The sequence below is a fragment of the Equus quagga genome, chromosome 16 (assembly GCF_021613505.1).
Source record: "Equus quagga isolate Etosha38 chromosome 16, UCLA_HA_Equagga_1.0, whole genome shotgun sequence".
In the NCBI taxonomy this organism is placed as follows: domain Eukaryota; kingdom Metazoa; phylum Chordata; class Mammalia; order Perissodactyla; family Equidae; genus Equus; species Equus quagga.
The window spans coordinates 70664045-70688011 of record NC_060282.1 but is presented as its reverse complement, the minus strand read 5'-3'; the positions used below and the strand labels follow the sequence as shown (position 1 = coordinate 70688011).

At 37.4% G+C, this 23967-nt stretch overlaps 1 protein-coding gene across 17 annotated transcripts in view; it reads left to right on the top strand.

Annotated features, from left to right (window-relative positions):
- Positions 1-23967, top strand: part of STAU2 (staufen double-stranded RNA binding protein 2) — a 298260-nt gene that overhangs the window by 31653 nt on the left and 242640 nt on the right. For 10 of the 17 annotated variants that reach the window (XM_046642545.1, XM_046642540.1, XM_046642546.1 and 7 more), the window contains 3 exons: positions 101-246; positions 10024-10183; positions 19151-19286. In XM_046642545.1, the coding sequence (XP_046498501.1) occupies positions 101-246; positions 10024-10183; positions 19151-19286 (442 nt within the window). The remainder of the gene's footprint in view (positions 1-100; positions 247-10023; positions 10184-19150; positions 19287-23967) is intronic. The other 7 variants (XM_046642548.1, XM_046642547.1, XM_046642551.1 and 4 more) reach the window with 2 other exon arrangements.

The following is a 23967-nucleotide window of genomic DNA, read 5'->3' as shown; positions in this document are numbered from 1 at the left end:
AAATAATTTAATCCAAATATACAATCTGACTTCAATCTAAAAAAGTCAAAACTAGCTTTTCTTCCATTTTGTAAAGTCATTCTTCACAAAAACTTTACAGCCTTTTTATTTACAGCTTCTCTCCAAGATAAAATGGCAAATCCCAAAGAGAAAACTCCAATGTGTCTGGTAAATGAGTTAGCCCGTTTCAATAGAGTCCAACCCCAGTATAAACTTCTGAGAGAAAGAGGGCCTGCTCATTCGAAGGTAAGGTTATGAAGAGAGGTGGTGAGACATGCTTTCAAAGTCTATCAGATTTATCCTCTCAGGGTTTAACTGTGCTGCTTTTTTGGGGGCGGGGGCAGCGGATGGCCTGAAAGCTCTTAGTTCTATATTAAAAATATTTTGAAGTCTGTACTAAACAATTTTGTAGCTCATTTTGGTTTCCAAAGCTCTTTCAGATACAGTGCTTCACAGAAGTCTTCACAAAACACGACATATGGATTTTTGACTTCCATTTTGTTAATTAAGAAACTCAGGCACAGAAAAGTTAAGTGACTTGCTTAATAGTTCGTAAGTGCCAGTGTCAACACTTAAGTATGTGTTCCTTGGCTCCCAAGTACAGTGCTTGTTCCATTAAGTTGTAACTGCTAAAGTGAAAATGGAGACAGAGCAAATACACCGGTGGTTACCTAGTGAGACAGCATTTTCATTGTGAGGTGTAATTCTAAGATTCATCATTTATAAAAGTCTCAAATACCAGTATTATTATTTATGCAATCACTTATAACATTGTTCTTTTAAATGGAAAAGCAATTTATATTTATATACAGGCACACCTCGTTTTATCGCGTTTCACTTTAATGTGCTTTGCAGATATTGCATTTTTTACAAGACCTTCCACCAGCAAAAAGATTACAACCTGCTGAAGGCTCAGATTGTGATTAGCATTTTTTAGCAATAAAGTATTTTTTAATTAAGGTATGTACATTGTTTTTTTGAGATATAATGCTGTTGCACACCAAATAGACTACAGTATAGTGTAAACAGAACTTTTATATGCACTGGGAAACCAGAAAATCTGTGACGTGCTTTATTGTGATATTCACTTTATTGCAGTGGTCTGGAACTGAACCCGCAATATCTCTGAGTTGTGCCTGTATACTCTCATATGTATACATTTACATATACATGTAAAAAGAACATGAGCTCTATTCATGTGTTTTTGAAAATCTCAGTTATGCACAAAACTCCTTGGTACATTTTTAATCTTGGATATTGGAGATTATAATACTGATTATAAATTTTTGTATACAGTGTGGAAACAATTGATTCTGTAAAAGTTGGTTCATCTTCATAAAGCAACTGGCTGTTGTATTATTTAATTGTTTTCTAGCATCTCCTTCAAAGAAGGAAAATAAGATGAAACAAATCTGTCAACTTTGTTCCCTCTTAGAGGCTTTTATGAAGGATTTCTGGGCAACAGTTTAATTTGTTTATCATGTCTTTTGTGCAGAGCGAAAGGTTGTGGTCTTGTTCTACCTGTCTAGTCATATATCTTGACTCTCTTTCATACACATTGTCAGACTCATTGCATACTCATTCTCTTTATGCCCTTAGTCATGTTGAACTGTTTGCATTTCTTAGAATATTTCTTTTCTGCCTTTGCTTATGTTGCATTGTCTGTCTGCCTTAAAGGTCCTTCTGCCCTTACTTGTTTTTGAACACTCAGCTCACATCACATCTTCCAAACCTCTATGAAACTCCTCTGATACCTCCACGGGGTCTCCAGCAGGCCCCGCTTTTCTCAGTTGTTGTGAGTAGTACTGTGCTGTAGTACAGTGATATATGTTGGTCATTACTGTTGTACTGGACTGAGCTTATTTAGGGGTAATAAATATTTTATTCTTCTCTATTTTAAGGTTCTTCTAGTATATGTCCTCTTTGTGCCTCATTGCCAGTTCCAGGTAGTGTTCTTCCTTGAGATAACCCCCGGCTTTGAATTTCATGTTAATAGCCGCCCCTCATGGTAGTCACTTGCTAACCTCTGGGTAATCATCACACCACTCATGGCTCACTTTTCCTCTCTCTAACACTCCTTCTGTTTTAAGTTTTGGTGATTTTAGTGTCTAAATATATGATTGTTCCAACATGCTGACTTTTCAGTTTCTTGCACTTCTCCAATTACCTTGCCTTTCACTCTCCTTCAGCCACTCACTCCTGTGATCACATTCTTGATCTTATCGTTACCAATAATTGCAAGACCCTCCATAATTTTAATCTCAAGCATTCATCTCTCTGGCACCTGCTGACTTTCTGGTTCATTCCCTCTCGTAGTTTGACTTCAGTAGTCCTTCCACACCACAAATCTATTGGTTCTACCACCTTTTTACTGTTTCTCACTTCCCTCAGTCCTCACATGGTTCGTTAACCAGCGTAAATTGCATATGTCTTGTATGCACCCTCAGCTTTCTTGCTCCTCTTGGTTAGTACTTGCCTGACAAAGTCCCAGCTTAAATCTGATCTCTGCCTTTCATTCTGAATTATAGATGAACCTCCTGTAGAGGCCAGGCCCTCTATATCTGTACTAGATCCCAACCCCGTCCCCTATTCGAGGCCATTCCTCCAGCTTTCGCTCCCCCTGTCGACCTCCGTTGCCCTCCCCTTGTTCTGCCTCATCAATTTCCCCTTGTAGTGGGCAAGGTTTGTTGTGATGAAAGTGGACTGGAGTGTGTCTTATAGACCCAGTGTGGTCCACATTCTTATTTCTAGACAGTCCTGGGATTCCCTTGGGTTCTAAGGAGATTCGGAGATCCCTTTGGCCAACCTGCACGCACTGCTCTGGGTACTTTGGTTATAGACCACCCCGTTTAGCCTGCAGCTCAGTTTTTGAAAGAGTAAATATTAGAATAGTTAGCATATTCTTGAATGAAAGATAATATTTATGTTATTATGTTATAATATTATCTAATATTAGTAATTAATCTTAATATTAATTGGCTAAGCCTGGATCCCTTCTTTGGAAAGCAGAGTCATTTTCATTCATGCGTGTCTATCAGTGGTTTTAAGTAAGACATAAAATGTGTTTTAGTTGAAATAAATGATTATCTCTGGCATGAAAAATTTAAACTAAGTTCCAACTCATTAATTTTCTTGGGACATAAACCATTTGTATGGTAGTTTCTCTATATATGTTTGCTTGTTTGTGTGTATATATATATATGCTTGCAATAGTGGTTCTCAACCATGACTGTTCATTGGGATCACCAAGGGAGTTTTAAAAAGTACTCATGCTGGAGTCTTAGCCCCAGAAATTCTAATATAATTGGTCTTGGGTGAGGCCCAGATATCTGGACTTTTTTTAAGCTCTCAGATGACTCAAATGTGCATCCAGAGTTGAGAAACACAGGATGGAGATTAATGTCTTCAGGGCGGTGTGGAATTGTCTTCTCATACATACTTCTTGATGGGAAGTAGTGACCTACCTTATGTTTACATGCTTTCCTCTTTCCTCCATTGAGTCTTAGAGAATCTGAACAACATATGTCAACTCTTAATGTGACTATAAATATGAAATAATTATTTCAATGTTTGCCTTGCCCCCTTTTTTCAGCTCACTTTTTAATTGAACTCTGAAGTAATTTATTATACCTTATATTAATTTGAGTTGTTATGACATTGCTGTATCTCCTAGGTACCAAAATACAGTTCTCTATTTTTCTATGAATTGTTGTTTTGATTTTCTCAAACCTCAGAAGAAGGCTGTTATAATGTAGAGTATAAGGAAGAGAGCCATAAATGACACAAAGTGATATTTTTCCCCTTTTCCTTTAGTTCCCTGTTTTGGTAAGTTTTCAGTACACATGACTAAGTGTTAAGAAAGCTGCACTAGTCCTGGCATTTTGAGAAGGTTTACTTTGGAATAGATCTCGCTGAGGGAGACAGTATCACCCAGTGGCCTTGAAGCCAAGTAGTCTTTTTTTGTCCTTGCTAGATTTTCCAGGCTTGATCTTTGCCCTACATTATCCAGCTCGTGTGGCCTTGAGCAACTAATTTAGAGTCTTTCTCATCTGTAATTTGAGAAATTCAATTACCCGTTCTAGTGTGGTATACTGGAATGATGCTTTATAAATTCTTGGCAATTATGTTGACGATGGAGGTACCCAGATAATTTTATCATTGCTTATTAGTAGAATATAGGATTTCTAAAAAATCTTTGGGAAAATATCTGTTGAGTATTCGTTATGTGACAGGCACCGTTCCTGCATAGGAACTTCCTGCTCTGCCATCTTCTGGTGTGTCACTTGTTGTATGTTCTGGATACAAATCCTCTATTAGATATATGCTTAGCAAATATTTCCTCCTAGTCTATGGCTTATCTTTTCTTTTCTTAACAGTGTCTTTTGAAGAGCAGTTGTTAATTTTGATGAATTTCAATTTACCCATTTGTTCTTTTATAGATTGTGCTTTTGGTGTCATATCTAAGGAATCTTTCCCTCGTCAAAGGTCATAAGATTTTTCTCCTATGTTTTCTTCTAGATGTTTTATAGTTTTAGGTTTTACATTTTGGTCTTACAAATTGCCATTTTGAGTTCATTTTTTGTATGTGCCATGAGATATGAAACGAGGTTTATTTATTTTTTGCATAAGGATGTCCAGTTGTGGAAGAGGCTGTCTTTCTCCACTGCAGTGACTTTGCACCTATGTCAAAAATCAGCTGTTCATATATGTGTGTGTGTTTATTTCTGGACTGTGTTCTGTTCTGTGGTCTGTTTTGCTGTCTTTATGCAAATGGTGTGCTGTTTTTGTGTAATTCTTGAAATTTGATGGTAGTGGCCTTCTGGTTTTGTTCTTTTTCAGAATTGCTTTGGTTATTCTACATCCTTTGCCTTCTCATATCAGTGTTGAAGTCAGCTTGTCCATTCTATAAAACACCCTGCTGGGATTTTGAATAGAACTGCCACAAATCTATAGTTCAATATGGGGAAAATTAACATGTTAGAACAATTGAGTCTTCTAACCCATGAACCCATCTCTCATCTATTTAGATGTTCTTTAATTTCTCTCAACAAAGTTTTGTAGCTTTCAGTGGACAGGTATTTCACATCTTGAGGTTTATCCCTAAGTATTTCATATATTTGATGCTATTGTAAGTAGTATCGATTTTTAAATTTCAGTTTCTAGTTGTTCTTATTGATCCTTGCTAGTGTATAAAAATATACTGATTTTGTCTGTTGATGAAGGATTCCACAGTCTTGCTAAACTCACTTATCAGTTCTAGTAACTCTTTCTTAAAGATTCTATTTGGGTGTTCCACATGCCATTTGTGAATAAAGACAATTTTAAATCGTACTTTCCAATCTGAATGTCTTTTATTTATTTCTCTTGCCTGGTTGCATTGGCTACAACTTACAGTGCAATGTTGAATAGAAGTGGTGAGAGCAGATGCTTTGACTTGTTCCGGGGCTTATGGACAATTGCTCAGTTTTTCCCCATTAATTGTGACCTTAAATGTAGCTTTTATTGTAGATGCCTTTTATCAGGGTGAGGAACTTTCTTTCTACCTATCGTTGGCTGAGAGTTTTTAACATGAATAGATGTTGATTTTTGTCATGTCGTTCTTCTACACTGATTGAGATGGTCAGTATGGTTTTTCCGTTTTTAATCTCTTTATATTGTGAATTACGTTGATAGATTCTCAAATATAGAATCAACCCTTGCATTCCTGGGATAAAACACTTGGCTATAACATATTATCTCATTTCTATATTGATGGATTCCATTTGTTAATATTCCGTGAAGGATTCTTACGTTCATCTTTATGAGAGATATTGGTCTGTAGTTTTGTTTTATTTTGTTTTCCCTAGTAGTCTTACTCTAGATTTGGTATCAAGGTGATGATCGAATAAGTTGGGGAGTGTTCCTTATTCTTCAGTTTTTGGCAAGTGTTTGTGTAAATTGATATTATTTCTTCCTTAAATATTTGGTAGAATTCATCATTGAAATTATCTGGGCCTGGATAAGCTGTGAAAAGATTTTTCGCTAAACATTCAGTTTCTTTGACATATACATGGCCATTCAGGTTACCTATTTCTTCATGAAAGAGCTTTAGTAATTTGCGTCTTTCAAGAAACTTGAGTTATTGAGTTTACTGGCATAAAGTTGTTCAAAAATATTCCCGTGTTATCTTTTTAATACTTAAAGAATCTGTAGTGATGTCACTGCTGTCATTCCTGATGTTGGTGATATGTGTCTTGTTTTTTTTCATGATTAGCCTGGCTAGAGGTTTACCAATTTTATTGATCTTTGCAAAGAACAACTTTTGGTTTTATGGGTTTTTTTTCTTTATTTTTCTGTTTTCTATTTTGTTAATATATGCTTTTACCTTTGCTACTTTCTTTTTTCCTCTTTACTTCAGATTTGATTTGCTCTTCTTTTTCTACTTTCTCAAGATTGAAGCTGCAGTTAACTTATTTGAGACCTTAGTTCTTTTCTAGTAAAGGCGTTTAGTGCTAGAAATTTCTCCTTAGTACTGTTTTAGTGTCATCTTGTGAGATGTCGTGTTTTCATTTTCATTCAGTTTAAAATACTTTCTAACTTCCTTTTGACTTCTTCTTTTATCTGTGGGTTATTTAGAAAGGTGGTGTTTAGTTTCTAGATAGTTGGAGATTTTCCAGAGATCCTTCTGTTACTAGTTTCTTACTTAATTCCATTGTGGTCAGAGAACGTACTTTCTATCACTTGGATCCTTTGAATTTATTGAGACTTCTTTTATGGCCCAGAATATTATCTATCTTGATAAATGTTTTATGAAAAATTGAGAACAAATGTATATTTTGCTCTTTTTGGGTGGAATGTTCTAAAAATGTCAGTCAAGCTATGTTGGTTGCTAGTATTGTTCAAGTCTACTATATTTTTTTGTGATTATCTGCTATATTGTTCTATCAGTTATTGAGAAAGGGTATTGAATCTCTGACTTAAATTGTAGATTTTCTATTTTTCTTTGAAGTTCTGTTAGTTTTTTTCTCATATATTTTGAAGCTGTGTTATTGCGTAAATATTTAGGATTGTTATTGATTGATTGGCCCCTTTATCCTTATGAAATGACCTTTGTTATCACTCGTAATAGTCTTTGCTCTGAAATCTACTTGGATATTAATATGGCCGTTCTGACTTTTCATTGACTGATGTTAGCATGATATATTTTTTCTTTCTCATTGCTTTTAAACTATGTGTCTTTATAGTTGAAATGTATTACTTGTAGGTAGCATGTAGTTGTATTTTGCTTTTTTATCTAGTTTGACAGTCTCTACCTTTCAAATGGGGCATTTGCACCATTTCATTTTAATTTTCACAACCATCCTGTGTTCTTATTAGCCCCATTTCACTAAAGAAGTAAGAAAATTTAGAGAAAGAATAAGTAACTTCCCTAACATTACACACAGTAAATGGTGAGCTACGACTTAAACTCCTAAACAGTGGCCCAGGATTCCTACTTGAAATTATTAAATTCTTATTATATAGTGGGATTCTTTTTTTCCTCCAGTTTTATTGAGCTATAATTGATATATATAACGTTGTATTAGTTTTAGGTGTACGTTGTAGTGGGATTCTTAAGAGAGGTTTCAGAAAAGCCAAGGATTGAGTTGGATACTTTTGGATTTTATAGAATGTTCACGTTGATGGAGGTGAGAAGGATAGTGTGAATGGCAAAGTCTTATTTAAGAGAATGCTGTTAGGATGGTCTTGTAGTAGTTTAGGGAAAGATGTTGATATTCTTCACTAAGACACTGGCAAAGAGTATATACTGGAGGCTGGATCTGACGATCGTTTTTGAAGTTGAATCAGTAGTTTGGTAATTGGGTGCAGGAGAGAGTGGAGAGAGAAATGGAGGAGACAAGGAAGACAACTCCGGGGTGTCTGGCCTGTAAGCCTGAGAAAATGGTGATGTCAGGAAGATTAGGAGGCAGGAAAGATTAGAGATGGGCCAAGTGAAATATTGAGTCTGAGTTTATAGGGGCTTAGACTAGGTGTGACAACAGAAATTACAAGGAACAGTTTTGAAGAATTGTTAAATAAGTCTTAGGAAGGCAAGGATAAACAAAGAAGCTAGTGAGGTTTTGAATCTGAATTAATGGAAGAATGATTGATCGAACTTTCTGAAATATGAACTGATTTGGAGGAGAATGGAGGACACATTGTTTGTGGCAAAGTTGTTTGTTAAATACTATGATTTGAAAGACAAAAGAGCTATTCATTGAAAAATCATCTTAAAATCAGGTAAATGTATTAAAGATATATTTGAGGTGTATACTTTAAACTGAATCAGAATAAAGGAAAACTTAATCACTTTTAACACGTATGTACATATTTTGAATTTCACATGATTGTAAATATTTCCCAACTCTGTTTTGAAAAATTGAAAACCTACAGGAAAAATTGAGAGAGAAGTATAATGGATACTCATATATCTTTCAGATTTATTAATCATTAATTTATTTGCTGCATTTACTTTATTTCTCGCTCCTTCTGTGTAAACATATACTTTTTCCTTGAAAAATCTGAAAATAAATTTCAGCTGTCGTGATATTTCACCTTTAAATGCTTGTGTATCGATCTTGTAAGACCAAAGACGTTCTTATACATAGCCACAATACTATCCTCACTCTAGAAGTTTAGCCTTGACTGAACATATTATTTAATGTATAGTCCCTAGTCGGCTTTCCCTAGTAGTGCTCTGAATGCTCTTTATACTTTTTTCTTCCCAGTACAAATTCAGTCAAGGATCATACATTGTACTTTATCATGTCTTTTCATGTCTCTTTAGTGTCCTTTAATCTAGAACAGCCCCCTGCATTTCTTGTTTTGTCTTTTCCTTCAATGACATTGACATTTTTGAAGAGTTTAGGCCAGCTGTCCCATAGAATATACCATAATCTAAATCTGTCGGATTGTTTCCCTATGATTTGATTCAATTTAAACGTTTTGACCGAGAATACTGCATACTTCTCGTTGGATCATATCAGGAGGCACATGATGTCAGTTGTGTGATTATCAGTGATGCTAACTTTAATCACTTGGTTAAAGTATTTCCTACCTGATCTCCTTCCTGCAAAGATACATTGATTTTTTTGTAATTAATAGTGTTTTTAGATTAGTACTTTGTATGCCTGCAAAGCAGCAGGCTATCTGTGGAGTAAACCAGTGGGTTGTGTATGTATCCTGTAACTTGATCCTAATTTTGAAGGTGAATAATAGGTTTTTGGGCTCATATGGAAATGTGGTGTGAATGGAATGTTAGGGTGTGCAAGGGGGAAGGGTGGGTGTGTAACAAAGATGGACGGGTAGAACTTTTGGGCCATGCCAGAATGGGAACAATCACACGTTTCTAACGGTCTCGGAGTGATGCCGTTGGATTTGCATTTTAGAAAGGAAGTTTTAGCAGCCATCACGTGGGAGATTATTATGTCTAAGATGAAGATGATGAAAGACTGCATCCCGTGCAGCAGTGTCACTGTCAGAGGAGAGAGATTTGAGAAATCTTTGTGAGGTTAAAATCGACAGAATTTGGTGACTGGCTAAATGTTGAATGTGGAGGATTGAGAGTTTCTTGGTGACATAATATTTAATGGGATTGCCTGAGTCACTGACTAGATTGTGCCAAGTATAAAGTTAAAGGGATTAGGTTTTGTAAAAGTGTTACAGAGACAGGGCCCTTTGGGTTCTCTTACAGTTTCTCTCCTTTTTGTACTTACTCTGTTGAGGACTATTTGAATGACATTAACAATATAATTCTATTTGGGAACGGATTTATTCTACCCAAAATATACACTTGGAGCTGCCTTTGGACAGGATAGTACACAATTTGGCACTCTCTCTTAAAATTCTTTCACTAGGTAGAGTAAGATTTTTGTTGCAAATGATTTGTAAAGTTACCTTTAGCTCTAAAATTTTGATTCTATGGTGTCTGTTTTTCTCTCAGAGAACACATTTTATTTCCTGAAAAATTTTAATGTTTTCTTTGTCTCTTTATGTTTTTCCAAGATGTTCTCAGTGCAGCTGAGTCTTGGTGAGCAGACATGGGAATCCGAAGGGAGCAGTATAAAGAAGGCCCAACAAGCTGTTGCTAATAAAGCTTTGACTGAATCTACGCTTCCCAAACCAGTTCAGAAACCACCCAAAAGTAATGTTAATAATAACCCAGGTATGGCCCTGACTCGGTTCCTTCTGTTGCATTGTGTGTGTTCTGGTTGTGCTGCTCTCTGTATTTTCCTTTGTATGCCAGGCCAGTTGTGTAATCAACAAGTCTTAAAGAACACACAAAAAGGACAGCTGAATAATAACTGAAGGGGAGAGAATGAAGAAGGTAATTGTAATTATTTTAAAAATTTGCTGTAATGGATACTCTAAAGGTGCATTATTTACCTTTTAAACGTTGACAAAAAGACACTTGAATACAAAGAACCAGAAAATATGACTGCAATATTTTCCTAAAGTAAAGATAGAAATGATCAGTTTCTCTTTTTAAATATATAATATTTGATTTAATAATTAAAAATAGTTATTATTTTGGTTTAATAAAAAAGTATAAAATTCACCGTAAGCATCTTATTATGTTGTTTGTTGGTGTAGAAACTGTTGATAGAATCGCTTAAACTTAGAACATTTATATGAAGCTTATTAAGAAACCCAAAATCCGAAAAAACCACCTGCATGTTGTATACCGCTAAGTAATTGAGTGTTCTGATTTTAAGCTCCTAAGGATAATTTTCAAAAGTGGCTCTGATTGCATACAATACCACACAGCCATTTCTCTCCTGGGAAGAGGCAAACCTGTATTGGACACAGTGCATGAATTCATAACAGCAAGATGGTAATACTCCACACGTTTGGTGCCAGCCCTACATCCGTTTACTCATTCATTAACTTATTAATTCAGTTGGTTACCTTCTGAGCAATATTGCTTTAGGTATTTTTGTGATGGGATTTAAAAAAGACGTTTTGCCTGCCAACGTGACTCTCTAATGTATTTAATTATAGCCCACACGCTTGTGCCCGTAATCAAGTCAGACGCTTCTTTCTTTCTCCTGTGCCATTTGCTAGGTAGACGGAGTCTACTCTTTCAAGGGCCGCTCTTTCCAGAACTCCATGACTCTGCTCTTGTTAGTTCTTTTGCTTCTGTTCGGCTGATTCCAGTACTTATTAAGTAAGCTTAAACAAGCCAAAATCTTATAACAATGAAGAAAAAACTTATTCTATTCAGTTTGAAGTTGGTAAGAGGCTATCTACTTTTTCAATTTTTAAAAATCTCTTCAGGTTACTGGGTGATTATTAGTACTACACCACTACCTCTGTTTATTAAGCACATGCTTTTATATATCTGAGATATAAAACACCGTTCTTTTCTGTGAGGATTTTACAGTTGTATACGTGAAACACGTAACTCAATGGTAAAGATTAAGTGCCAAGTGGATATCAGTATTTTAAGTAATGATAAAGATGAACTGACGTAGTTGAGGTAAAATATGGACGTTGAATGGAGAACAGGCAGGTATAGAGGAGAGGAAAGAATATTCTAGGCTGAGGGAATACTGTGAGGAAAGGCATTGAACTAGGACTCTGGGCAGTGGGTTTGCTAAAAAAATCTTTTTTGGCAGGGAAAGATCTGCCCCGAGCTAATATCTGTTGCCAACCTTCCTCTCTCTCTCTTTTTTTTTTCCCTCCCCAAAGCCCCAATAAATAGTTGTATATTCTAGTTGTAAGTCCTTTTAGTTCTTCTCTGTGAGCTGCCACTGCAGCATGGCTACCGACAGATGAGTGGTGTGGTTCCGTGCCTGGGAACCAAACCCAGGATACCAAAGTGGAGCGTGCTGAACTTAACCACTAGGTCATCAGGGCTGGCTCTAAGAAATTTTTTCATAGATGGGTTTTAGAGCAGATAAGTGACTAGTAAGAGATAGAATGGAGATGTAGTTAGTGGATTGTGATGGACTTGAATGCCAGCTTTAGGTTGAATTTTATATACAGTTTGGAGGATTAATATTTACGATCTGATGAATGATGTGTTTAAAAGCATTTTAGGAAATTCACTGACATGTGAATGGAAGGTGGAAAACACTGAAAAGCAAAATCAGGAAACCATTGCCACAGTTTATGGGTGAAGAAGGAATAAAAGAAACTCACGTGCACTGAGTACTCTGCTCCCTGCTCTGCGAGAGTATTGGTGTGGCAGTTGGAATGGAGCAGAAGGACAGTGTTGCTGATCCAGTGGTTGAAGCCATGGTGGTGAACGAGCCCTCCAGGGCATACAGTGTGAAGCAGGAGCAGCCTGTGCTGATCCCTGAGAAGTCCGCTTTAGAGGGTTATAGCGGGAGGTTAACAGAGGAGTCAGAGGAAGGAGACTGGGGAAAGTCTGAAAGGCCAGTGGAGATAAGAGTTTCCCCCGTTGAATGTTGCAGTGAGCTGAGAGAATGAATAGGTTTTTGGGGGTAAACTTTTAAAATAGAGTGTAATATTATGGGTTGTGTGTGTCTTCGTGTGTAAATCAAATCAGAGGATGAATTAAGCCAGAAGTTGATGAACATACACAAAAGACAGATGTCTTAGCTGCTGTTTTTGCCTCACAGCCTTCTATCCTAGATCTGTTGGGAGAGATAAGAGACCTAGTCAGGCTCCACATTTATCAGTTAGGTGCAATAAAGAAACCAACACAGTTTTGGCCAGCTTGGATAGTGAATTGCAGCAACAATTAAAAGATGTTCTTGAGGAGAGAATTTCCCTAGACATTCAACTGGAACAGCTTCATCCATTCTCTTACCTATAAGCCATTTATTGTATTTTATTTTTTATTTATTTTGTTTTTGAGGAAGATTGGCCCTGAGCTAACATCTGTTGCCAGTCTTCCTCTCATGCCCCCCCCGCCCCCCTTTCTCCCCAAAGCCCCAGTACATAGTTGTATATCCTAGTTTCAAGTCATTCTAGTTCTTCTTTGTGGGATCCTGCCACAGCATGGCTTGATAAGCCATGCTTGGGTCTGCATCCAGGATCCGAACTGGCGAACCCTGGGTGGCTGAAGTGGAGTGCACAAACTTAACCCCTCAGCCACGGGGCTGGCTCCCCTATAAGCCATTTTTAAGTGATTTTGAGTTACCCAATTTGGAGACCCAAACATTCAGCTCACTGCTTAATTCAACATTAAATTTTATTCTGTTTTGCCCTATGTGTTCACCCTTGTGTTTAAGTTCCTTTTATTTTTTAATTTCAACAATACAAGGGTCAAGATGACCAAAAGCCCCATACGTAGCCCATACACATGGTGCTTGCCTAGAGCCCCAGCTCCGTGGGAAGCTGAGGCGGGACGATCTCTTGAGCCCAGGAGTTCTGGACTGTAGTGTGCTGTGCCAGTCGGGTGTCTGCACTAAGTTTGGCATCAGATAGTGACCTCCTGGGAGCAGGGGACCACCAGGTTGCTTAGGGAGGAGTGAACCAGCCCAGGTCAGAAACAGCAGGTCAAAACTCCTGTGCCGATCAGCAGTGGGATCAGGCTGTGAATAGCCACTGCACTCCAGCTGGGGCAACATAGCCAGACTCCATCTCTTTTGCCCCTCCCTGATTTAGGATATCCTGTGTGTCTAAATAAATAAGGAAGGAAGGGAAGCACGGAGGGAGAGAAGGAGGAAAATTAAGTAAAAGTTTGCCGTTTTCCAAGTTCATACTTAAAAAAAAATGCATACACAATAAATACATACATAATACATAATGTCAAACAATATCATTTTCCCCTCTCATTGTATGAGAGCTCTCCACGTCATTGTCACCGTATAGTATCTTCAGCTTTCACAATTTTTAGCTGTTGTTCTCGTGGTATAGTAGTAGTTCATGGTGGTTTTAATTTGCATTTCCTTAATAACTAAGAAGGTGAGCTCCTTTTCATATGCCTGATGTAGCATGCCAATTGAAATATTTTTCTCATTAAAAAAACTGCATTGTCTGTTTTTTAAGTTTTTCTATTTTTTATTGACTTGTAGGATTCTTGTATATTCTGGAGTCATATCTTTTGTCAGATATGTGTATTGCAGATATCTTTCCATACTCCTAATGGTGCGTTTTGATGAACAGAAATTCTTTATTTTGATGAAGTCTAAGTTATTAGTCTTTTCCCTTATGGTTAGTGCTTTTTTGTGTACTGCTTAAGACATTTTTGTCTCCCACAAAAGTTTTGAAGATAACCTCATAATATTTTTAGAAGCTTTGTTGTCTTATCTTTTATTTTTTATTTATTTTTTTTTTTTTTGGAAGATTAGCCCTCAGCTAACTACTGCCAGTCCTCCTCTTTTTGCTGAGGAAGCCTGGCTCTGAGCCAACATCCGTGCCCATCTTCCTCTAGTTTATACATGGGACGCCTACCACAGCATGGCTGCCAAGCAGTGCCATGTCCGCACCCGGGATCCGAACCAGCGAACCCCAGGCCGCCGAGAAGCAGAACGTGCGAACTTAACCGCTGCGCCCCCGGGCCGGCCCCTGTTGTCTTATCTTTTAAATTTAGATTTACAATCTGTTAAGAATTGAGGTTTACATATGATGTGAGGTTGGGTTTGAGACTTTCTTCCTCTTTTTGATATGTAGACATTCAATTAACTGAGCACCATTTATTGAAAAGATAGTCCATTTTCCTCTGCACTGCAGGGAGAGGGGGGTTTAGTCCTGACTTCATACGAGTAGAAGGGTCTTAAATAGTAGTTATATCCCGGAGAGGAGTTAAATTCATTTACAGCATGGCTATTGTGCCACTTAATTAAGAATATATCATAGAAATATTTAGTTTTTTCCTTCCTTTATTTTATTTTATTTTTTAACTTTTTTTGGAAGTAATTTCAGATTTATATAAACTTTGTAGAAAGAGTACATAGAGCTTCCATGTACCCTTCTCCCAGATTCCCCAATTGTTAACATTTCTGAACCATTTGAGAATAAGTTGTGGACATGATGTCCCGTTACCCCTTCAATGTGTGTTTGCTAAGAACATAGACACTCTTCTGTCAGGAAGTTAACATTGACGTGGTGTCACCATGTGATCCACAAACTCCATTCACATTTCATTGATTGTCCCAGTAACGTCCCTTGTAGGTCCAGGATCTAATCAGGATCATGTACTCATCCTTTCTCTTCATTCCACTTCAATATGGAACAGTTCCTCAGTCTTCTTTGTCTTTTATGGCCATGACATTTTTGAAGAGTACAGACCACATTGTTTGTAGAATGCCCTTCACTTGAGTTTTTCTGGTGTTTCCTCATGATTTATGCATTTTATCATGAATATCACAGAAGTGACCTGTGCTAATCTCAGTGTTTCATTTCAGGAGACACATGATATTGATTTGTCTTATTAGTGATGACTTCTGTCACTTGGTGAAGAGTATGTCTGCCAGGTTTCTCTGTTGTGAAGTTAATTAATAAATGTTTTATTATTAAATACTAAGTAATAAGTATTTTTTGAGGAGATACTTTGAGACTATATAAACATTTTGGCCTCATCAAACTTTCTTTCACCCACCAGATTTGGCATCCATTGATGATTCTTGTCTGAATCAATTATTATTCTGAAGATTGCCAAAGACTGAATTTTTTGTGAGTGTGGCTTAAAACAACAGTAATGTATTCTTTCTCAAGGGAGGACTTTTTAATTCCAATATTCTTTTTAGAGTTATTAGTTGGCATTCTACCCAAGAGCTTTCTCATCCCCCTCATTTTTCTGTTTGTTCGTTTATTTACATCACTATAGACTCTTGAATTCCTGTTTTACGTAGGGGCTTATAATCAATAGATTATTTATTTATTTATATTGGCCCTGAGCTAACATCTGTTGCCAATCTTCCTCTTTTTTTTTTTTTTTTCCTCCCCAAAGCCTCAGTACCTAGTTATATATCCTAGCTGTAAATTCTTCTAGTTCTTCTATGTGGGACGCCACCACAGCATGGCTTGATGAGCGGTGAGTAGGTCCGTGCCCAGGATCTGAACTGGCCAACCTCGGGCTGCTGAAGTGGAGCATGTGAACTTAACCACTATGCCACTGGGCCAGCCCCACAGTCATTTATTTTGATTCTCAACTTGTCCCAGATTTGGCCTGTGGTATGACCCCTTCAGGTTGACTCCTGTGTCCTTCTGATGTTTCTTCATCATTCTTTGGGAGCACTTCATATTTTCTGGCACAATAAGATGTTCCTAGGCCATCTTGTGTTTTCCTTGCCCTGACCATGGTGCCAGCCATTTCTCTAGGGAGCCCTAGTTGGTTGATTAATCAGTTCATTCTTTCAACGAATATTTATTGAGTAACTACGATGTTCCAGGGGCTATTCTAACTTCCTACAAAGCTGTTTCTTCAAGTGTTAGTAATATGTTGCTCCTTGAAGACTAATTGTGGTATTTTTCTTTCACCTGTCATGTAATAGGAATCCACAGTTGTAGTTATGTACATTTGTATAATTAATTAGCCTTTTTATATTTATCACTGATAAATTTAGAAATTTTCTTTAATGTATCTAAAACCCACTAAAAACTGTTTGTTTACAGTGTCACCTTTGTAGCCATACAACACATGCGGGTTCCTATGTACTGATTATCTTTCTGCAACCTGAGTCCAACTGTCACATGCTGAAAACACTGGTACTTAGCACCACCTGGAGGCGTCTCATGCTTCGAAGTCACCCTTTAAGTGTTTCTGTGAAAGCATTCTTGTGCGAGTAGAGGCTGTGTAAGTGGAGATGTCAGTCTCCTTCTTTAGGAAGTGGATGGAGATACTTCGCTCTAAGAGTTGAAACCTTCTCAGTGTAGTTTGTGCTTTTCTGCTTCTCTTCTGCTCTCATTCACGAAAACTAGTTTCTAGTGTTTCTATGAAGAAAATATACTGTGGCCTTACTTTCTAATGAGGGATTTATATGAGATTATTTATTTCTTTAAACGATATGAATACAAACTTTTACCTAGTTTAAAATCCCATTTTGGTATGGATGGAAGATATGTTGTGTCCTTCCAGTGCGTTAAAATCACTTCACTGGTGATTTTAAAACATATTAGTTTCCTGTTCATTTCCATACTTAATGGATGAGGCCTTTCAAGCTTTTTTTTCCTTTCCTCTTTTTCCCAGTTTAACTTTATGCTATTTGTGTCTGTGTGATTATTGCAAAGTAGAATGCAGAATGACATAAATCTTACAACTGATGAACATGTTGTTAAACTGAAATCTTTATGGAATATGAGAAATTTAAACTTTTAAAGGTATAGATTGCTCTTTGGTGTTAAAAAAATCTTTGGAAAACTGTTAGGCAATTTCTAATAAGGTTAAACATAAGCCTACTCTAACACCTAGCAGTTCCATTACTAGATATATACCCAAATGATTATATATCAAGAGAAATAAGTGTCTGTATCCAGTAAAAGACTTATTAAATAAGTGTTCAAGGTGGCTTTATACTTAATTGTCCCAAACTGGAAACCACGCAAATGTTCCATGAACAGCAGAATAGATAAACTGGTATATTCATTCAGTGGAATGCTATTCATTGCTAAAGAAGTCTGAAATATTGACCTAGTCAACAAAATCATTATGTCGAGTGAAAGACGCAAGACAAAATAATACATATTCAGATTTGAATAACAGACAAAACTAGTTGATGGTGATAGAAGTCAGAATAGATAACTTGGGGAGGTGTGTATTGACTGGAAGAGGCGTGAAGGAACTTTCTGGGTGATGGAAATGTTGTCATCTTGATCTGGATGGTGGTCACAGAAGTGTTTACATGTGTAATAATTTATGGAGCTGTGTGCTTAAGGTTTGTGCATTTTACTTATTATCCCTCCGTAAAATACTGTAAAACAGAAAGAAAGAAAAGAGAATCCCTTTATGTTTGACTTTCTCTTCCTCGGCCCTGGTGCATTTATTAAATTAGGGGTGTAGACTAATTGGACTTACTCTTCAATATATTAACTTTTCTTTGCTGTTTTTCTTAGCCTTATCCTTTTCTTTTCTGCCCCCTTTATTTTTCCCTTCTTCTTAACCTTGGTTTAGTTCCTGTTCTTATTATATTCTTCAGTGGTTTCACATAAATTCGTTAGAAGTGAGACATGAAATGAGCAGTTGATTGAGTACTGATGGATTGCTTGTGACCTGGCTCCAGGTGTGCATTTGCGTCAGGCTCTCCCACCCCTCGCCTGGTACTTGATGCCACTCCCAATTTATCTGCTGCAATAAATGGAGCCGTTTTTGTATGTGCTGAATGGAGTGTTAAATGTGTGGTACAGAAGGCACAATTCAAATGAAATAGCACAGAATTTATATTGACAATAAATTTTACTTTCTATAAAAGCTTTAGATTCATTTTTGTGATTTGTTATGTGGGACGTATGCTCTTTCTTAAATGACCTCTTTTGGTACTTTAACTCGGTGTAATTTTCCATTGTATGTTATTTATTATGGAATTTTTCAAACTTTCACAAAAGTATAACATAGTGAACATCCCTGTACCTGTCACTATGGTGTCCACATGTGGTGGCCAAGTTTGTATCTTGTCTCTTTCTGAATTATTTTGAAAGAAATCTCACATATATCACCTCATCCATAAATGCTTCAGTATGTATCTTTAAAGATTATCTACAGAAAAATATTACTTAGAGTTACTTTGTCCTGTTGTTGATTATAGGAAAAAACTCAAAACTTATTTCCATTAGGTAAGTCCAAGAATTAATGATGACCCTATTCATTGCTAACTTTAGTTGCTTGGTTATCAAAGCATAAATAAAAATATTCACAGAGGATAATATTTCTAATGATTAAATAATTGTAAGCTTTCTGGGGTAAGTAGCATTTATTACTTTCTTTATAATGTCCAAACTAAGCAATCTATGAATCTCGTGTTTGCCTTGTTTTAAAGTAGTATGACAATAAAGTTGAATTTTTGCTCACTAATGTACAGAAAATGTTGCAAGAACCCCAAAGAGATTTCGTTAGAAACAGTTTTCCTGTTGATGTAGCTTGTTTATGTGCCACCTTGGAAAATCATACAGACGGACCATCCACTCCCACTTTTTCCCATGGTCGTTATGAGTATATAAATGTAGCTTGCATGGCGTCTTATGGAAATATTTCACTTGTGGGCCTTTGTTCTTTCTTGAACAGGTAGTATAACTCCAACCGTGGAACTGAATGGGCTTGCTATGAAAAGGGGAGAGCCTGCCATCTACAGGCCGCTGGATCCAAAGCCTTTCCCCAATTACAGAGCCAACTACAACTTTCGGGGCATGTACAATCAGAGGTTTGTATGTCTCCTTTGCTTTTGTTCTTATTTATTATTTTATGCATATTGTGAAAGTTTCTCAGACCCAGAGTATTTTCATTGTAAAGAAAATTCACGTCAGGCATTTTGCATGGAATTTAGATAAATGAGGCTCACAAGGGAAAACAACTGGTCTTTAGCAACTGGTTGTACTGAGTGCCGAGAGCCCTATATTTGTCTCGGGCAGGACCACATTTTAAAATCATTTCCCAGCTGACTTGCTCATTTACTCACCAAGCAGATGCTTAGCTTCAGTAACGTTTTTCTTAATTTGTCCTAATACTTTACAAACATGAGTGTTTATAATTTATAGGAATTTGTTAGAAGGATTTACTAAGTCTTTCTGCACATTGCATAATTTTGTGATAGTTAACAAATGTAACAGAATTTTCCGTAAAAGCATGGCAGAATTTTAAAAAAAGGCTTTTCTTTGATCATTTATAAAAATCGTATAACTCATTGTAGAGAATGTGGAAAATGCAGAGAGTTAAAAAGAAAATATAATTAACAATCCCAGAATTAAGCACCTTTAATATTTTGATGTACTTAACATTCTGTTTATTCTTTGCATACCAATGTATTTAACCAATTTGAAGTTATCCTTTGCATGCAGTTTCTGTAGTCCTTAATTTAGGTGTAATGTATGAGTGGTAAAATGCACAAATCTTAAATGTACATCTTGATGACTTTATTGTTTTATTGGTGCATATCTGTATTTCTGCTTTACGTGATGACTCTTTGCATATGTATATCCTCGTGTGATCACCACCTGATCAGGAGCAGAGCCTTTCCGTGACTCCTGCGAGTTTCCTCAGACCCCTTTGCACTTGACCCTTCTCCTCCCAGAAGTGACCCTTTTCTAGCATCACAGATTAGCTTTCCTGCCGTTGAACTTCATATCAGTAGACTCGTACAGGGTTCACTCTTGTGTGTCTGGCTTTCTTCACTTCATATAAGTGTTTTCTTGTTTTGTTTGTTTGCTTTTGACTTGAGATTCTTATGTTGCCTCTATCTGGGTTTTGCCCTTTTTTATTGCTGAAAAATGTTCCTTTGTATGAATATATCATAATTTGTTCATTTTGTATATGCAATATTGCCCTCCTTTTACTCAATATACTTATAATTTTTCATATCTTTAAGTAACCTTTGAAAAATACTTTTGATGGCTATATAATGCTTTATATGGCTAAGGTATATAAACAGGTTTAATGAAATTCCTTATGAAGGAATACTTCATAAGTGTGTAAACAAAGTATGCCTGTTTTTGATCATCTAGGTTGTTTCCCCCTTTTTTGGACAATTATAAGTAATGTTGCAGTAAACAATCTTTATGTTCACATTTTAGTTCACGTCACTGATTATTTCCTTAAGATAGATTACTATAAGGGGAATAGTGGGTTAAAAAGAATAATGTGTTGTCTGGTTATGTTAAAGTTGGTACTAATTTCTTATAGTATATTCCATACCATTCTGACAACACTGAATTTAAAACGAATTGTCTTGTTTGATAGTTAAAAAGTGGAATGTTTTGGGGCTGTCCCGGTGGTATAGTGGTTAAGTTAGTGTGCTCCGCTTCTGTGCCCTGGGGTTTGCAGGTTTGGATCCTGGGCATGGACCTACACACCGCTCATCAAGCCATTCTGTGGCAGCATCCCACATATAAAATAGAGGAAGATTGGCACAAATGTTAGCTCAGCAACAGTCTTCCTCAAGCAAAAAGTGGAGGGTTAGCAACAGATGTTGGCTTATGGCCAATCTTCCTCACCGCCCCCCCCCCCACACAAAAAAAGTGGAATGTTTTAATGTTTTAGTTTTATTGATTGCTTGTGAGACTGAACAGTTTTTCAAGTATTTATCTGCCTCCTCTGGTCTTTGTGGTGATGTCCCTTGTCCACAAGATAGCTGACACCTCTCTTGCCCTGCAGAAACTTGCAGTTAATGGCTTGTAGTCCATTTTTTCCTGTCGGGTAATGCTTCCAGAGAGTATTTACCATTTGCCCCTTGCTGTCTTGGACTAACCCCTCAGCTCCCCTTGGTTCCCTGGGATGATGTTCCTTTCCTGTCCTCTCCTGTAGCATCTCCTCTTCTGACTGTGGAGCATCCAGTGGCAGGCTTACCAGCTCTCAGCTTGGTGTCCTCACCACATAAAAGGCGAGAGGGACGTAACATTTCTCTCATAGTCGCTTTACTTTCTCTTTTCCTGTATAACATGCCCATTGCCTTTCTTGTCAGCCTGAGGTTACCTAATATAAATGAAATGATTTGCCCTCTTAAGCACAATAGAGATGTTTGGTCACCCAAGTCAGGAACACGTTGTCTATTTTATACTTGCAAGATATTTTACTTTTAATGCACTATAATGGATAGACTCAGGAGGATATTATATTTAAATGTTTGTTGTATTTTGATATCCAAAGTCCTTTATTGAAATTTTGCTGGAGTTTTGATTGGTGAATTTATCACTTTTAAATGAAAGAAATCTGGTGCTAAAGCAAGGAAAAATCAGACAATAATTTCTGTTCTCACGGAGCTCACGTTCTAATAGGGGAGGCGGTCAGTGGGTGGGAGGCAGTTACTTGGTGACAGGTGACTTTCCATAAAGACCTAAAGGAAGAGATGGAGTGAGCAGTGCCAATGTCCTGGAGAGGGAGCATTCCAGGCGAGCCCCACGGCCCGTACACAGCCGTGCGGTGGGGGATGTGCCTGGCGTGTCGATGCCTCCCCCAGGACGCAGTATGGCGGGAACAGAGGGAGCCAAGGGCGACAGGAGTTGGTATGTGTTTGGGTTTGATTTTTTTTTCTGTTAAGAATGTTGACATTTTTTCCTTTGTTGGCAATTTGTGGTTTCAAGATTTCATGCTTGTCATGAGGGGCGCAAGAATTTTATCTATGACTTCTCAAAAGGGTTGTGCCTTAGGCCATTCCCATTTAATGGATAAAGCGAACATCCCTTCAGATGTTTGGAGAATCTTTAGAATTTTCTGTGATCACAAAAAGGGTAAAAGAAAAAAAAAAATAGGGAAGTACTGGTAAGCTGCCAGGCTGTGTTTCAACTTAAAAGCTCTCTGCTCACAAAAGGGCAAACCTAGCCATTGCTCATTAGGCTGTTAAAATTTGATTTCACATACGACCTTAATTTGCAGATGACAACACCTCAATGTGTTACAGGGAATTTGGAACCGAAGACCAGAGGAGACTCTCCTCTCCTTGTCAGACTCCAAATGAATTAGTAGCTTCTTAACGAGGCAAGGAATGAAAGGTAGAGAAGTCTAAGAAACAGATATCATTTAGAAGGATTTTTGAAAAGGTCCTTTCATTTCCTACTTAACATAATATTAAGTAATAATTAGATATTGCTCATGCTGGTTTTTTATCTATTGTTTTCTGACTTGAACTCCTTCAGCGGTCTAAGGAGGAGCTCATAACAAGCCCATTTTACCCGCTGCCCTGTTTTATGATGGCTGGAGAAACAGCGATTTATCCGTGAGCAAACTGTGGGTACGACCTGGATCCTGAAGTAGCTGTCTCCTTTGTTACACCCAAGATATTTGAAAATGAGTACATCCAGTTACATCTTTCTCTTCTCGTTTAGGGTACTGTTCACTAACAGTTGTAAAGTTGAAAGCTTACAAAATTTATATGGCAAAGTGCAAGATGTAAAGATTAGAGAACGTGTTTTTGTTCTCCCATCTTTGTTATAAAAAATTATATACTTTATCTCAAGGAAAGAAAGGCTGAAATCAGGCCTCCTGCAGTTTGTGTGCATTCGCAGATGAAGGAAGCATCTTTGCTTGGCTAATGCCAGGAAGCCCCGCTCTGCTGACGCAGACTGCTAGAGGGCCCCCACTCGCACTGCATTATGTGCCAGCGGGACTGTTTGCTCCCTGTGATGGGGATGCCTCTTGGGGAGATCGTCAGGTGTGGTTGGATGTAGGGCTACAGTGTTGTTTTTCCTCGGTTTTCGTTTCTCTCTTTCTAGCTCTTGTCCCATTTTTCCTCTGCTTGACTTTATTTTCAAAGAAGCTCACTTCCGTTTGCTGTATGTCCTACGTTGCATAGTCCTTAGACTTCTGGTAGTACAAGGAGCAAGTTTTTGTTTTTGGTAGTTCTTAGAAAAGTCCCAAGAAAAACTTTGAGTAGAATGTCCATCCCGGATTTTGTCATTCAGACTGGATTTGGGGTCTGGGGAGACTTTAACTGGCCAAGCTTGAGTTTGTGCCCAGCCTATGCAGAGCACAATTATTTTATAGAATAGTTCCCTAAAGGCAAAGATTCTGAGGGAGAATGGTTTCCATTACATAAATCAGAACATTTGGTTCAAATCCTGGTTCTGATGCTTTCAGCTGTATGATCTTGGGCAAGAAACTGGACCTCCCTTAGACAACATAGAGATAATAATACCAAATGAAAGGACTTTTAGCAAACATTTATTGAATGCCTACCGTTTACCACATGTTGTATTAGAGTAGATACTTTGATGAAAAACAGTCTAGCAGACTCAGAGTCTACTAGAAGAGGAAGACAATGGAAAGAAACAGGAAGAGAGTGATAGATGTGTCCATATGGTGCTATGGAAACATTGAGAATAAGCACCTGGCTCAGATCTGGGAATTGAAGAAGCCTCTCAGAAGGAATTCACGCTTGAACTGAATCTTCAAGT